General features: G+C 45.0%; 4 protein-coding genes across 4 annotated transcripts; 1 reads left to right on the top strand and 3 right to left on the bottom strand.

Annotated features, from left to right (window-relative positions):
• Positions 1 to 1,558: 1,558 nt before the first annotated feature.
• On the bottom strand, positions 1,559 to 2,414 carry HO133_007193 (uncharacterized protein; the record flags this gene model as incomplete). Its single annotated transcript, XM_037298086.1, has 2 exons — positions 1,559 to 1,797; positions 1,850 to 2,414. 2 exons carry the CDS (start codon positions 2,412 to 2,414, stop codon positions 1,559 to 1,561), a joined length of 804 nt encoding a protein of 267 aa, XP_037156721.1.
• Positions 2,415 to 3,828: 1,414 nt separating this feature from the next.
• On the bottom strand, positions 3,829 to 4,962 carry HO133_007192 (uncharacterized protein; the record flags this gene model as incomplete). The annotated part of the gene is made up of 3 exons (XM_037298085.1): positions 3,829 to 4,606; positions 4,666 to 4,900; positions 4,953 to 4,962. 3 exons carry the CDS (start codon positions 4,960 to 4,962, stop codon positions 3,829 to 3,831), a joined length of 1,023 nt encoding a protein of 340 aa, XP_037156720.1.
• Positions 4,963 to 5,390: 428 nt separating this feature from the next.
• HO133_007191 (uncharacterized protein) lies at positions 5,391 to 8,806 on the bottom strand (the record flags this gene model as incomplete). Its single annotated transcript, XM_037298084.1, has 5 exons — positions 5,391 to 6,566; positions 6,619 to 7,621; positions 7,716 to 8,012; positions 8,065 to 8,516; positions 8,591 to 8,806. The coding sequence occupies 5 exons, from the start codon at positions 8,804 to 8,806 to the stop codon at positions 5,391 to 5,393; spliced, it is 3,144 nt and encodes a 1,047-aa protein (XP_037156719.1).
• A 1,894-nt stretch (positions 8,807 to 10,700) lies between these two features.
• HO133_007190 (uncharacterized protein) lies at positions 10,701 to 11,512 on the top strand (the record flags this gene model as incomplete). Its single annotated transcript, XM_037298083.1, has 2 exons — positions 10,701 to 10,943; positions 11,021 to 11,512. 2 exons carry the CDS (start codon positions 10,701 to 10,703, stop codon positions 11,510 to 11,512), a joined length of 735 nt encoding a protein of 244 aa, XP_037156718.1.
• Between the last annotated feature and the right edge of the window lie 4,081 nt (positions 11,513 to 15,593).

Here is a 15,593-nt window from a genome sequence, read left to right as displayed (position 1 = left end):
GAATGCTCCAAGACAGAGCGAGCGGCCCAGGCAACTTCAGGGCTCTCCCCTTCTGGACCCCCTCTTTGGCCTCGAGGTTCGCGAAAACCATGGACCTGGTCCGATCTCTCGGACGCGGTTGGACCCTCAACATGGTCTTCAAGACTCTGCCTTTCATTACTATAGGCCTACTTGGAGGACCATTGGGTTGGCCTCCAGGTCTCAAGCGAGCTGATACCTGATTTGAGTCAGCGGTGCTGTGCCTGCGAATGAGGTATCTGTGTGTCACTTCCAATACTGGCAGTTTTACCCAAATCTGCTCCCTGTAACGTGCCTTTCACACATCTTTCTTTCAATGCAAACCGCTGCCCAACGCTGTCTGATGGCTGTTCTCGTCCATCATGTTGCGTATGGACGTGTGTCGGGTCTCGTATGTTCTCCTTTGCTGACGTGTGCTTTTGGCCTATGCTCGTTATTGCTGGCATCGATGCTCGCTTGATGGCTTGGTATTAACACAAGAGGTTTGAGTGAAGGGGTAATTGGGTGCTGTGTCAAGAAATGGAAGCTCTAGCTCGAGAACATGGACTCGCCCATCAGTAATCGGACACAGTCAATCTACAGCCTCATGGGTCAGTGGTGACCGACATCTTTTCGGAATCACTTGCAGAAATTAGGCGCAGCAGGCTTGCCGTTCCTGCATCCTGGGTCAGTGAAATTTGTGCTACGACGACAGTCGCTTCCGACTTTCTGTTAACACGGCCACCGCCGTGGACCTCGACAGCCGATGATAATCCTCACAGCATCTCCGGTCAAGCCTCCATTTACGCCGGGTTCAAAATTTGAATCATCTTGTTCAACCAATCGTGGTCTCACTAGTCGCTTCGCTCATCGGTTAGCGCGACTTGCGTATGCAAGTCTCAAGGAGAGGCAGATCATTTGCTGCAATAATCCGGTGCATGTGCATGTCCTGCCTGTCCTGCCAGCACGACCGTGCAATCGGTGAGCTGCAGATTCTTTGCACTGCGCGATGGAAACCCAACATAATCATTCGTTATTATGGTCCTGGCAGCAACGAGCCGACCCTCTCGCAAACAAGATTCTCATCCACCTACCAGGTTTGGGAATCAACCACCGAGGTACAGTGTGATGGATGATATGCGCCCGTCAGATTCGGCTCCGTTGCGCTTAGAAAGACAACGGCATGGCAACTGCACGTTGGTTGGCTTTACTTGCGTTGACTTGATCACTACATTATTCATTGGACAAATGAACTAACTATGCATTGGTTTCGTTCTGTGTGTCCCGGAATGGCAGTACATTGAGGAGCTTGACTGGACAATGTTTTAATGGGAGATTGCAGCCTACCGTGACATTAACATCTATTTTCAAGGGGTTCATAGGCTCGTGAGTGAATGCGATCCTCCCCAGTGCCAGCGCTACAGAAGGGTCTGTGCGACCCGTGATGCGAGGGGTATGACCAACGCCAATAACTCCGTGCTGAAATGACTGAAATGCATTCAGAACCTTCCCCGCAGCAGCATAACAGTGATGGTATGCCCTCGCGTCCATACTCCTGCATCTACAAGATGATGCAACAGGAAGGATAGCGCATTCTTGGCCCTTCAATGTTGTATCCCTCCTCTAAGTCGAAGTCCAGCAAAGAGTCCGGTGCGAAACGTACTTTGCGGCTGTAGGCGATGTCGCCTTTCGCGTCAAGAGCAAGTTTGGAAGGCTCTTTGGGTCGTGCAGAGACTTGGAATGAGGACCCGGGATCTCGGAAATATACCTCGGGACGAAGGTCGATGTCCTCTATGGTAGCTACAAGACTCGTCAGTAACGAGTAACAACACAACAAATTCGCAGGGCTCACTGTTTGCCTTCTGAACCTTGTCGTTGATAAATCGCGCTTCCATATCATTCTCCGGGTTGTGGAAGCTGGCAGCTTCCCTGCCAATGCATAAGTCGTCGAACTGACCTCCCATGGCTTCGACCTTGTCAAGGTCTACAGCTGCGGTCGTGTTTTTCTTCGATCCGTTGCCTTCCGTGGAAGACTCGGAAGATTCCGAATGGACAGAGTTTGACCCGTACACTGCTCTGTCAGAGTCTATGGGCGACTCCGTGCACTTCCGGTCAGGTTCGTCCAACATCTCCGACGGCGACGATGTGGGGTCTGTCTCTTCTTCGGGAAAACAGGAAGAGGTATGCACGTTGCTTGAAATGCCGGTCTGCTTCGACTCGCTCGACACCGTTGTTGCTGTTGTCGAAGATCTCACTTTACGATCCTCGGCCACCATCTCTTTTTTCCCTTCCTCCGTGGTCCATTCCTCCGATGTAGTCTTGTCTCCAGTAGGGACTGCGTCAATGTTGGGACGTGTCGTCCAATGAGCATTGCTGGGCCTCATCGCTTGGTTTTCTGGTGTAGTGTCTTCTAACATCTTCTGCGTTTCGCGACCTTTGTGGTCCCTCTACGTAATTCTGCTTTGGGTATTGAGAGTTCTGGTAAGCCGACCACGCCAGTGGCAATCAGATGTGGGGAGTTTTGTGGAATGGTTGTATCTTATTTCGCTGAGGGGCTTGCTCGCTTGTTCGTAGAGGGGAAACTTGAAGTGACGCGGTTTGTGGTTTGTGGAAAGACTCCTTGGGTCACTTGCAGCAATGTAGGCACATGGTATCAAGTCGGAAAGAATCTTGTAAGTGCGTTCTGGGGCAAGGAGGTTTGAGGCCGAGCAACAACGAGCTGCGGATCTGAAGAGCGATGCAAGAGACGGGAGAAAGGGTGGAGGAGGGAGATTGTGAAGCAGAAGGAGAACAGGAAAGGCGAATTCATGTGCACCAAGCGCAGAAAATGCAGGCAGGGAAGCTCCAACGATCTGACCGCCTCAAGGATGAACGACTCTTTCCTGGCGGAAACTTTTGTTAACCCTCGAAGACCCGGGCTAACGCTTTGAGTTGACCTCACTTGTAGCATTCGAGAGGTACAAGCCCCGCCTGCCGTGGGGTCCTTTGGATATGGAGGGTTGGGATGGACGCCCATTGGCTCATCATCCTGGCATCTGCAGCAAGCACGGCCAAAGGCTTGGCCAAATCGTGAACGCTTTTCATCTCATGTTCTCGTTGGGGAGAACGAACGACAATGGGGTCGAAGTGAATCATGTGCTCGGTAGAGGTGAATTGATGCCCAACGAAAAGGAACGGAGCTTCAAGGGTCAGAAGGGTGTTGGCCGAGAGCATGCGGGCTGGCAGCCAACGGTAGCCAGCGGTGACTCGGCCAATGAGATTTCTGCAATGCATGCAATGCATGCGGCGCAGCGAAGCGGTGATGGAATCATGCGAGGAGGCATGAGGGGAGGGCGCAAGCAAGATGGCTTTATACCTGAGTCGCCTTCTGGAAAGCCGGCAACGGTCATGCTCATCATCACCTGCGGATTTCAAGCTGTTCCACCAATGGAGGAGCATAGCGGGCAGCAAGGATCAGGGAGCCTTTCGTTCGGAGTCTGCTCATGTGCTCGAGGAGGAAGGGTGGCAAAATGCGCAGCCAATTCGTGACTCGTGCCCGGCATGAGTGGAATCCCTTGAAGCAGAATTCTTGATAGAGGCGACCAATGAAAGCAGAGCTTTTGAAACATCGGCATTACCTGATCAAGTCGAAGCCAGTCACACGAAGATGTGGCAGTAGCGAGGCTTGCGACATCGGTCTCAACTACTAGATGTAATAATCTGAGACAAATCCGGTCATTGACCGCTCATGCAGGCACTAGATCCATCGAACTACTGCCCTTGAACATTGCAGGAACTCCGATAGGACATGTAACAGAATATTGAATGTCCATACCGCCTGACCAAACCCGCTTACTTCATGCCTTTCCCTTTCGCCTCACCATCGCCCAACTCCCTAATGAAAATACCCACCATTCCCTCCCCAACACCTTCACGCCCGTCCTCAAAACCAGGACTGACAGCCACAGCCAAGAACTTCCCGTTCCCGCTAAAACTCAATGCACTCACACTAGTCGTGTACCGCTGGTACTGCCTGATCCTCCTCTTGGCAACGCCATCCCAAAGCGCGACGAAGCCATCTCCACCGCCTGAAGCGAAGGTGCCATGCACAGGATGAAAAGCCAACGCATTGACAGGGTAGACCACATCTACCCCTTCAGGCGAGGGTTGACGATGGCACTTGAACGCATATTTCCGAGATTGAGAAGTGGTTGACGGGTCGAACCATTCAACAGCCACACGGCCTTCGATGCTGGAAGATGCATACCCTTCGTCGTTAGGCATGCAAGCCACTGCTCTCGTCATGAACTTCAGAGAAGATTCGCGCCGCTGCCAAGGTTCGATGCCTGAGGCCGCAGATTCAGAGGCCAGATCCGCGAGTTGGTAGATGTGCAAGGCTCTGGAAGCCATTGCTACGACAAGCCTAGTGGATGTGAGGGAAAGAGAGAATGGCTTATTGGGTAGAGATATCTTGACGGGTGGATCAGAAGGTTTGGAGAGGTGGTGAACGTGTAATGTCGAGTCCCAAGAGCCTGAGACAAGGATATTGTGCTGTCGATCGTAGAGAACGGACTTGACGCCTGCGCCGTGGGAGGAGAGAACCGTTTGGGCACCTGTAGTGAGGTTGATACTGTAATTCGCGTAAGCCGTAGATTCGTCTGGAAAAAAGCAGCAGTATATATAGCCGACCATCGGACATCCCAATCCAAGCCTGCGGTATATGCCTCCTCTTCATCTTCCCCAAAACAGACGTCTAGAACCGGCGCTCGATGCTCAAACTTGTTGAGCAGCTGGCCGCCAGTACTCGAGGTGTCGTAAAGGTAGACATGCTTGTCCCAGGACGCTACGAGGAGCCGCAGGGAAGTGGGCGCGAATTGTATGGCGGAGATGGCGTCGGTTGGGGGGTTCGCGAGCTCGAATTGTGCTGTAAAGTGTCAGTATGGGTATCCAGAGCATAGCAGACATCTAACACTTACGTATAGACATTTCAATGAGGTGTCAGGGAAGTATTAATTTGTGTACAAAACTGTGTCAAGGATAGGGAGCTATGCGGGGAGGAATTTCTTCAGGTCGTCTTTTCTGCGCCAAGAGATTTGCTCCTCCAACTCTACAATATACCCTACGTCTGGATTGTGTGGAGAAATCGGATACAAGGCAGTGATAATCGCAAGACTCAGTCTGTTAATATTCTGGAATACAAAACTGTAGAGCTCACTGGGTGGGCACGAGTGCCGCCCTACCTGAGAGCGACATCACTGGCTTTCACTGCCACCAGCTTCTTTTCTATCCTTGCACTACAGCCAGGTCGCTGCAAGCTCCTCCTCTGCAAAAAGGCCTTTCTTCGCTTTCTCTCGCTTTCTACACCTTCTTAATGCCTCCCCCTTTCTCAAGTCTCGTGCCTAGTTGCCTCGTCTTCACACGTCTCTCTTCCCCATCCATCTCTCCATCCAAACCTCAACCATTTTTCCCAAGAGCCCACTCTCAATCACCTTTGGCGCGTTCCTGAGCGCTGGACTCGCTTTCTCAGCCTCACCAATCTCAAATACGACCTCCGAGTTCGCATTGTTTTCTGCAAAATTCTCAGCGAAGAAATCTACAAGCTTGATCGCTGGGTTGCGGTTTGGATCGGCTGCTTCGCTTGTTTTACCACCAGTGGAGGAGTGAGTATCAGCGGACAAGCTGCGAAGTCGGTCAAGCCAATCTTTGAACGTAACATTTTCGAACGCCGACAAATCCGTTGCGTGGAGGGCGGAGCACAGGTCGGGCGTCCACGAGAAGGTATGGGGAGAGCGGAGGTTGTAAAATAGCTGCCCTTCCCTCCCACTGACTGCAGCTGCCGCTCCGCTCGTCTGTCCATCCCTCAACATAACGACCTCAAGCACAGCCTCCGCCAGCGTATCGACAGGCAACCATTGACATGGCGTGTCCATTTCCGGCAATACGCCCATGGTGACTGCGCTTCTGATAATCAACGGAAAGGCTTCGGTATCATTCCACACTCCTGCTTTCGTATCGCCAACAACCTGTCCAATCCTCAGAACCGTCGCCCTCGCACCATGGTTCTCAACGGCAGCTTGAACGATTTGCTCGCCGACGAGTTTTGAAGCCGCATACCCCGTCTGCGAGACCTGCTCTAGGGACTTGATTGGCGCTTCAGGAATACGTGTGGGACCAGGTGTGCCGAGTGCAACGGAGATGGAGCTGCAGAAGATGAGTCTTGCAGGCATGGGGAGGGTGCCGGAGAGAGACAATTGGATCAAGTTTTGCAAGCCGTGGAGAGAAGGAATGAAGGAGGGAAGGCCGAGTTGGAAGTTTACGGGCCAGGCGCAATGGATGATGTGGGTTGTTGATGACTTGAGAGTTGTGTAGTCCGCAGGGCTGAGGCCGAGGTGCGGATCGCTGAGATCGGAGGCGAGGATTCGAAGCTTGGGCGAGCTGAGAGGTGGAAGTCGTTTATCTTGAAAGGATTTCTGGAGTCGTGGGAGAGGATCCGCGCCACGGATCAGGCAGTAAATTTGTGAGATGGTCGGTTGATTGAGAAGGAGGGTGAGGATGTGTGCACCTACGCCGCCTGTCGCGCCGGTAAGGATCTGATCCGTGGTAAGCCTCTGATACTTAGCCTGGGGAAGTTCTACGACTTACAATAGTATGCGTTTTGCAAGTCTCGTTGGCGCCTGGTATATGTTTCTCAAACGCCGAGAACTTTGAGATAAGATCCTTCATCACAGCGATCGGCTTCTCCTTTACGACGCTCTGGGATGAGCGTACATCTTCGAGATGTTTGGCAAGATTGGCAATGTTGCCGTTCTCGAAAACGAGGTTCTGGCTCAGTTTCCTACCATTGCCGCCGAGGTACAGGTCGCGGAGAATAAATCCTCGCATCTGTATGGCTTGCAGACTGTTCATGCCCAGCGTGAAGAGGTCGTCTTTAGGATCGGAAAGTTGTGGGCCAAGAATTTGCTGGCCCAAACTCAACAGGTGTGTTTCGAGCTCAGCACCATCCATGATAATTGTACCCTCCTGACACGCGTACGCCTCTTCTATCTCTTTTGCAAACACGTTGTACACCTGAGCGCGAATAATACTTCCTTTATCCGTCAAGGGAATGGACACGCCAGCAGGCATAGGCACTATCATGTCCACTCCTATTTGTGAAAACCCTTCAGCAACGCAATTCGCAGCATCAACAATAGGCCAGACAGTTTCGATAAAGTCTTTGTCCCCAAGGTCCTTAGCGGTTTGCGACCTGAAAACCAGCAGTCCAGGGATGACTCGTCCAATCCCGAACACCACAGCCTCCCTCACCAATTTATGTTGGCGGATGCTACCTTCAATAGGCAGCGGTAAAACCTTTTCACCGTTCATTAAAGTGACTCTGTCGTCTATTCTCCCCAAAAATTTCCAGGCCCCGGGAATGGTTTTGTGGGGGGTGAAGATGTCCCGAGAATGGAAAGAGTTGGGCGGATCATCTGAATTGCTTATGTTACGTCCAGGGTGGTTTTTGAGGAACACGAACTCAAATGTGTCTGCCGCGATAGGTTTGGGATAGATATCCTTCATCAGTGCTGGCGGCGGACGAAGGTAATTCCATGCTTTGTCGTCGGCGGGCCGACCTATGGAGGTGCCGAGAAATCCACATTCGGAACTGTGCTTTAGTGAGTCTTTCTTCTAGTGTTTGATGATCATGTGATAGCGCAAGGAGCAGGGATCCTCAGACTGAATGATACTGGTGGACTCACGATCCCATAAGAGTTGCGAGATTTACCCCTTTCTCCACCAATTGGTCACCCAAATCATCGGGACATTGGCTGCCTGTGAACACTACCTGATCAATTTGTTTTAGGGCGTCAATGCCACTCTTTTGCTCCGCAAGCAGCTTTAGGACATATGGGACTGCGCATAGAGTGCCCGGTCTTGCTTCTCGTATGGCTGCTGTCAGACCTTCGCATGTCAGGGGCAAATGCGGGTTCAGAAAGAAGACCGTTTTTCGCTGATACATTCTCGCTGGGCAGACGTATAGTGCAAAGCTGTGATATCTTTGAAACATACGTCAACCCAATTCTAAGGATTGAGGGATAAGGGACCTACAAGGGTAATGTCACGAAATCGCGATCTCCAGGTCCAATAGCATACGCCATTGTGTATCTCTCATGCACGACTTCAATCGGCTTTGGCAGACCCGTAGAGCCCGAAGAGTGCGAAATAGTAGCTGGTCGTCTTCTCTCCTCGGCCACGTCAATGTCTCTCTCAAAAGGAGGCGCGGGACCCTTAGGCGTGTCATAATCGTGGCGAGAAAGAATGGGTAGAGTCTGTAGGGACATTAAAGACACTACTTCGATCATGACCGCTAAAAGCTTTGGTGATTCATGGTAGATTAGGCATTCACAATGCGTTTCCTGCATCAGCTTCACGATCGCTGGCGCGGATAGTCTTGGAGATAAAGTTAGGACGGTGTAACCTGCTCGCGAAAGGCCAAAGAAGGAGACCACCCATTCTAGATTCGTGGGACCGAGGAGAGCTACTCTGCTCAAACCCGTTGGCTGGTGAGACCGATCAGTATTCTGCTATATAGGTACTGGCATTTGTTGGGCCAGTCTTCATCGTTTTGACGCACCGTTTGTATATTCGCCTTGGCGTAATGCCAAGCAGCTGTATCAGTAAACTGGTCGAGGACTTTCCCTGTGAAGTATTCGTAGTCTGCAAAACCCGACTTCGGGAATGCCATCAGAGGTCTTTGGATAGGGTCCGCTGCTCGGTGCCGAAAGACCTCGTGTAGAAGCTGGAATCTAGAGAGGTCAATCTCTGGATTCTCTGCATCATTGTTGGACATTTTGAACGACAGTGGTTAATGTCGTCGCTTTCACTGTGGCAGGAGTGGGGGCATATGGGATCTAGCAAACTGTTCAAAACAGCTTGTTCACATTCAGAAAGAGATGTGTTACCCCTTGTTACGACTTTGTAGTGGGCTATTAGGGTGGTACGGAAGTGAAGCTGAGGAGACACGCGAATGCACGGTCGTCGGCTCTAAGCTAACTCCGCGTTGGTGTCGGAGACCAAGGATTCCGATGCTTGTGCCCTTCACCGTAAGCATAATGGAAATGGTACTCCTGGACTGGTACGCCCAGACAGCATGCCATTGTACTCGCGGACCTGTCTGATCAGCGCCCCTTCAGAATGTCGACCGGCGGCGCTGGTGGGGGTATGATCGAAACAGTATATCAACCTTGCAAATGCCACGAACAGCTACGTCAATAACAGTAACCGTAACGTTATACTACCCAACAATGCAAGTCCTTCTTCCTTATCCAAGAACCACGGTCCTTGGGTGATACTAGCGCTCTTACCGTCCATCCATATCTCAGCCCAGATGGCATTCAGGCTCTCGAGGTCGCGGTCAGCTGAGAAGGAGTTCCTGGAGCAGTGGATGCGTGGGTAGAAAGCAGTTGCCCTAGAAGTCTAGATGCTATATCAAGCGGTACTAGCTGTGTAGAGGGCCAAGGCATTTACAAAGAGGAAGGGTATTCTGGCTACTACGATATGTCGTCAATATGTCGTGAGGGATACGGATGCATGTGCGATTAAATTTCTGTCGTGCAGATCTCCAGAGTCCAGGGTCCAATTTTAGCGTATGCAAAATCCATTGCGCTGCTTGGTCCTGGAGACTTTTCGCCCATCATACTCAATTTTGTACTCTAGCCTTCCAATCAATATAGCTGTTACTGTCAGAATAAGTCTTCTTTGATAACAATCAAGCTCTACTGAAGTCTTGGCAGGTTCCGTGGCCTCTTTATTCGTCATGCCCTTTCCCATTCATACTGCTGTCTACAGGAAGGGTGTGATGAAACTTCGGCCGGGAAATAGAGTATAATGTTCCTAACCACCACCATTCAAAAGAAGTCTAAGAACTGAGTCTATACCCGCTGCGCCGCGCTGCGCCGAGGTCTTTATAAGCTACCTTGCCTGTGGTGGTGCCTGCACCAGTCAGTGCAGTGTTAGCTTGTACTCGGCGGCGTCTAGCTGCGTAGCTAACGATAATGCGCCTAACGCGCCGCAGGGCAGATTCATCGACAGCGGTCTACCTATGTAGCTCCAGCCGTCTATCCTTCACATCTCACTGCAGTCAGCTGACACGTTGTTTTCAGAGATGCGGCACAGATGTCGTGTCTCTGTCTGGAGCACTTGTACAGCTCGAAAAGGGCATTGGCTGGGAAAGTAACAATGTCTCATGGCTCTTATGTTCCCGGTCCAGAAGGCAAGGCGTGCGAGCACTGAAGGTAGGTCGAGTCTACCATTTGGACTACCTGTTCGTGGCTTTCTCTCTTCGGCCTCTGAAACAAAGCTACCCGACGTCTAGAGGCATGGATCAAGAAATTCATGTCATTTAAAAAAGCAGTAGCATGGGGGCGGAGAAAAACGAACAAATTGCGTTCACTAGATTGTTTCATTTCTTCGTTTGGTTTCCCAATGCGGCACAAGCGGCAGGTATCTTGGGATATCTTGAATTCTACAGTATTTTGGCAGGAGAAAGCTTGGTGAGACATGCAATAGAGGAGAAAGAGAAAAAAGGCACAGCAGTTGCCCATGCACATAAAAGAAGGCGAGTCCCTCTTTTTCTACATCCAATATCGGCAGACACAATCGTCCCCATTCTTCAACTCCCTTTGACCGCCTGAAACACACTTACAGCACCAGCCCCTCTGGGAACACTTGAGTACTCCGCCATGATGTTGATCAAGACACTTCCGTCCCTAAACCTCATGGGGGTTTGCCTTGCACCCCTAGCACTCGCCTACCCGTCAGCTGAGGGAAGCTCTGACTCTAACCTGCTCTTTAAGCGAGCGGGCACCACCGCACAATTAGGCGACTATACTGGCAGCACGAGCTCCTACCCCGACGGCTCCGGAACATATGTAGACTCGAAAGACCAAGGTACCTACGCCAGCGGAGTCAAATGCTGGACCGACATCGTAAGACCTCACCTCATCCCGTTCTCATTTTCTTTAAAAAAGCCATAAGGAAATATAGCAGCACTGACCCTGCATAGTTCTACGTCACCAACGAATACCAAGCCCAAGCCTGGACACCCATGAAAGAAAACACAATCGACTGCGCCCGCACCAGCACATGCGCCTCCAACTCCCAGGACGCCGTCCAAAATTGCGGCTCATGGAGCATCACCTGGGGCAACGAAATCGAAGTCGATATTATCGAAAAAATCGGCCTCGAACTCCAAGAAAATATCGACAATACCTGGCTCAAGAGCAAGTGCGTCACCGCTACTGTGCTTAATACTTGCACTTGGGATGACAAGTTGTGCCATGCGCTTTGGACTAGTAGTGTTGGGCAAGTTTTTGATGGCTACATTCGCAGGAGGTGTAGCGGGGGGCGGAGTGGGATCACGAGTCAGCCGGATTATACGGCGTGGAGTAAGGATTATAGCTGGACGCAGCCGAGTCCGCAGACGAGGCTAGGGTGTGGGGCGTTGTGTGATGAGACTACTTATCCGGAACCGGTTCCCTCTGTAGGGTCGACATAGTCAGGATGTGGACGAGGCTGACGCGGAACTCGGTAAGTGGTTACGGGCATATAGGGCTTTGACTGATGAGGGAAGGCTCTCGACTGGACAAGTCTTTGTGGATTGTGAGGACGCTGTAATAATACTTCTTTCTGTGTTAGATCTTGACGATTGAGGAATAGCGGACTGCGTTGAGGTATGACTCCAAGAAACTTAGCTTTTGTGCTTTCAACCTAGTCCTTAACGCACATGAAGGCGTGATCCTATTTATTTTCCAGCCCTCTTTGTCGAGGTGGAGTAATGACGAGGCGCTTGTTGGGAGGCTGTGGGGGGAAGCGAGCGGAACAGAGGTCATCGAAAGAAGTACAACTTCGACTGACTTACACGCTTGCTCGTCTATCCCTTTGTCATTAGACGGATTAATGGCTCTCCAGCGCAAGGGCCGGCTTCTACGGACAAGAAATTGCCCTGCTATCGCCACCGCCGCCAGCTTTTTCCTCAGCGGAAGCGACGTCGCAGCCTTGCGGGCAGTCGTTATCCAGTACCCTCGGCTCGCCTATAGACCGTCAGCCTCGAGAGCAGGTCATCGATACTTGACTCGGCCTTGCCACAGCAAAGACTCCGGGAAGGTCATGTTCATTGCCATGCCTTGGATCTTTGCTGTGATCCGATGCGGGCTTTCTACACACACAAGCCGAAAAGATCGAGGCCTTAATGTCAGTTCCATAATATTTGCGCTGCACCGTCGGTCCTGAGAGCTTTGGGTCCCATTGCACGAGGTAGATTGGCTCTTGAATCACACCACTGAACCCGGAGGAACTGCCCTTGACCCTTGGGAGTGTTTACTTGCTCAGCACTGCTCAGCACACAGTCCCGAATGAAAGAATGTGTCCTACAGCGATCGCCTTTGGGGCTGAGACAGATATCCATCCACTCATGAAATTACCAGACAGAAATGGCCGGACAAAGTCAAGGAACTGAAGAAGGCGAACGCAATTAGTACCCTATGAACTGGCGCCTTTCGCATATAATGTCTTGGCATTACGAGTCGGGCTGACCCCCTGAATTTTCTAAGCGCTTCGCAATTTGCTAAGGTCCTGCTAGGCGTCCTTCTCCCTAGAGGCCGACGGTTTAAGCGAGGACCGTCGGTAAGCGAACTTGATTTAGTTAGCGTATTTAGCGTATAACTCTAAATAAAAACTTACTTATATTATAACTCTTACTTATTTCTTTATTCTTTTACGAGTAAAGGCCTATGAATTAAATTTATAATCATTCTTTTTAATTAGGGCTATCGAGTAAATAGGTGAGTAATCTTTAATAAGCGAACTTTAATAAGCGATATTTGAATTCCTTACGCTTAAATAATTATAAGACTAAATTTAAGAAAAAAGAAAAAAATTCTAAAAGTATATATTTCGTTCTATAATTTAAAAAAAATTCTAAAATTTTAATAGAAAATTAAAAAGTTATTCTAAAATTAAATAATATATATTTATTTTTTAATTAGAGCTATTCGGCTGTCGAGCGAACTTTAATAAGCGATACTTAAATTTCTTATACTTTAATTAATTATAAGACTAAATTTTAAAATTTTTAAAAATTCGAAAAGTATAAATAGCGTTTTAAAAATTAAAAAAAAATCTTAAAATTTTAATAGAAAATAAAAAAGTAATTCTATATATTAATAATATATATCTATTTTTTTAATAAGAAAGATATAGAAGAGCGAGATTTTAATAATTATAAACGCTAATTTATTTATTCGCGATAACTTAGTCGATTTAATTAAAGAGCGTAGTAAACTCGAATTAATAATTAATTATATATATAAATTTAAGATTTTCAAGCTTAGCTCTATCTTATTCTTTTATATATTAGTATATATAAAAGAATAAGGTAGGGCTGAGCTTGAAAACCTTGAATTTGTATGTGCAGCCAATCATCAATTCGGGTTCGCTACGCTCTTTGGTTAGACCGGCTGAGTCATCGCGGGTAAATAAATTAGCGTCCGCAACCATCAAAATCTCGCCCTCCCACGCCTCCCCACCTCCCTCATCAAAAAAATAGGTGTACGTTATTAACACATAGAATAACTTTTTTGTTTTCTATTAAAATTTTGAGATTTTTTTTTTAAATTTTGAAGCGCTGTTTGTGCTTTTCGAATTTTTAAGAATTTTGAAATTTAGTCTTATAATTATTAAAGCGCAAGGAATTCAAATATCGCCCACCAAAGTTCGCTCGACAGCCGGACAGCCCTAATTAAAAAACAGATACACATTATTTAATTTTAGAATAACTTTTTGATTTTCTATTAAAATTTTGAGATTTCTTTTTTAAATTATAGAACGAAATATTTGCTTTTAGACTTTTTTTCTTTCTTAAATTTAGTGTTATAATTATTGAAGCGTAAGGAATTCAAATGTCGCTTATTAAAGATCGCTCACCTATTTACTCGATAGCCCTAATCAAAAAAAATGATTATGAATTTAATTCATAGGCCTTTACTCGTATTAATATATTCTCTTTATTTCTAACTTCGATATTTATTAAAATTAATATACTTTTTAATAAAATAAGTTTTAAATAGAATTAAATATAGTTTAATATTTATAAATACTTATATAAATATTTATATAAACTTTTTAATTTCTATATATATATTTATTAACTTATTTTTTTATAATAGTTAAAGTAAAAGAGATTAAATTTAATAATTTATTTTTTAAAAAATTAAAAATTTTTAATAATAATAATATTAAAAAGTTTTAATATAAATTAATTAAATAATAATTAAGTTCTTAATTAAAATAAAAAAAGAAAAATTAAAAATTAATTAAAATAAAATTATTAAGAGATTATAATAGTAAATAGATATATTTATATTTAAGAAAAATTAATTATAAAAATAAATAAAATTAATAAAATTAATATCTTAATATCTTAATTATATTATAATTAATAAAAAGTATATAATTAAATATATTAATATATCGTTATTATAATTAAAATAAGCTTTTAAGTAAATTAAATATAATATAATAAATAAATAATAAATAACTTTTAATTCTAATTCTAATTCTAATAAATTTATATTTTAATAATATTATATAAAAAAAGCATACGAGCGTAGTTATAAGAAAATTAAAAAATTTATATATTATATATATATATAAAGATAAAAGCTCGAATTAAAAGAATATAAATAATATTAAAATTAAATAAAATATAAATATTAAAAATAATCTTACTATATACGTTAATAATTAAATAGATTTTATCTTCTAAATTATTTAAGAGTATAATATAAAACTTAATAAGAAATTTAAATATAATTTAAATATAACGATATTAACGCGCTAGCTAATAAACTTTAAATTATTATAAAAATTTTAAAATATTAAATATAATTATATCTAAAAGATGAAATTATAGATTTTTATTTATATATAATTAATTTAATATATAGTAATAAAAAGCTTATTATAAAAGTTACGCTATTTAAATTAATATTTTAATTTTAAATACTACTCTCGTTATTACTTTTAAATATCGCGTACTTAATTAATACGCTAGATCTCTCGATCGTAGAAATATTAAAATCTTAATATAATCTATCTATAACTTAAATAACTTTTTATCTTTCTATTACTTTCTAAGTTTTTTTTTTAATTATATAAACTTTTATATACTATTTAGAGAACTAAGAATTTTAAATTAAATCTTATAAATATTAATAAATATTAAGTTAAAACTTTTTACTCTTAAGAAATTAATTATTCTCTTTTAATACTATATACTTTAATAAGAAAACTTTATTATATAGTAGTAAATTTAATAGTTTAATAGAATCGTAAAATCTATAGAAATAGTAGTATTATCTAGATTCGATCTCGGGCTACATTTTAAAAAATAAAAAGACGAAATTTAAAAATAAGAAATTAAAGAAAAATGTTCGACTATTAATAATTACTTAAAAATCGAAAGATAAGAAAAAATTAGGTTTTTATTTTTTTTATTACTCGTATTATAAATTAAATTTTTAGATTTATTCTTATTATATATATTAATATAAGAGTATATAAAAGTAGAAAGAAGTTAG

The sequence above is a fragment of the Letharia lupina genome (genome assembly GCF_014066315.1).
Source record: "Letharia lupina isolate WasteWater1 chromosome Unknown contig_3, whole genome shotgun sequence".
Lineage (NCBI taxonomy): Eukaryota > Fungi > Ascomycota > Lecanoromycetes > Lecanorales > Parmeliaceae > Letharia > Letharia lupina.
The sequence above is the reverse complement of the archived record's forward strand: the minus strand, read 5'-3'. Positions and strand labels throughout refer to the sequence as shown.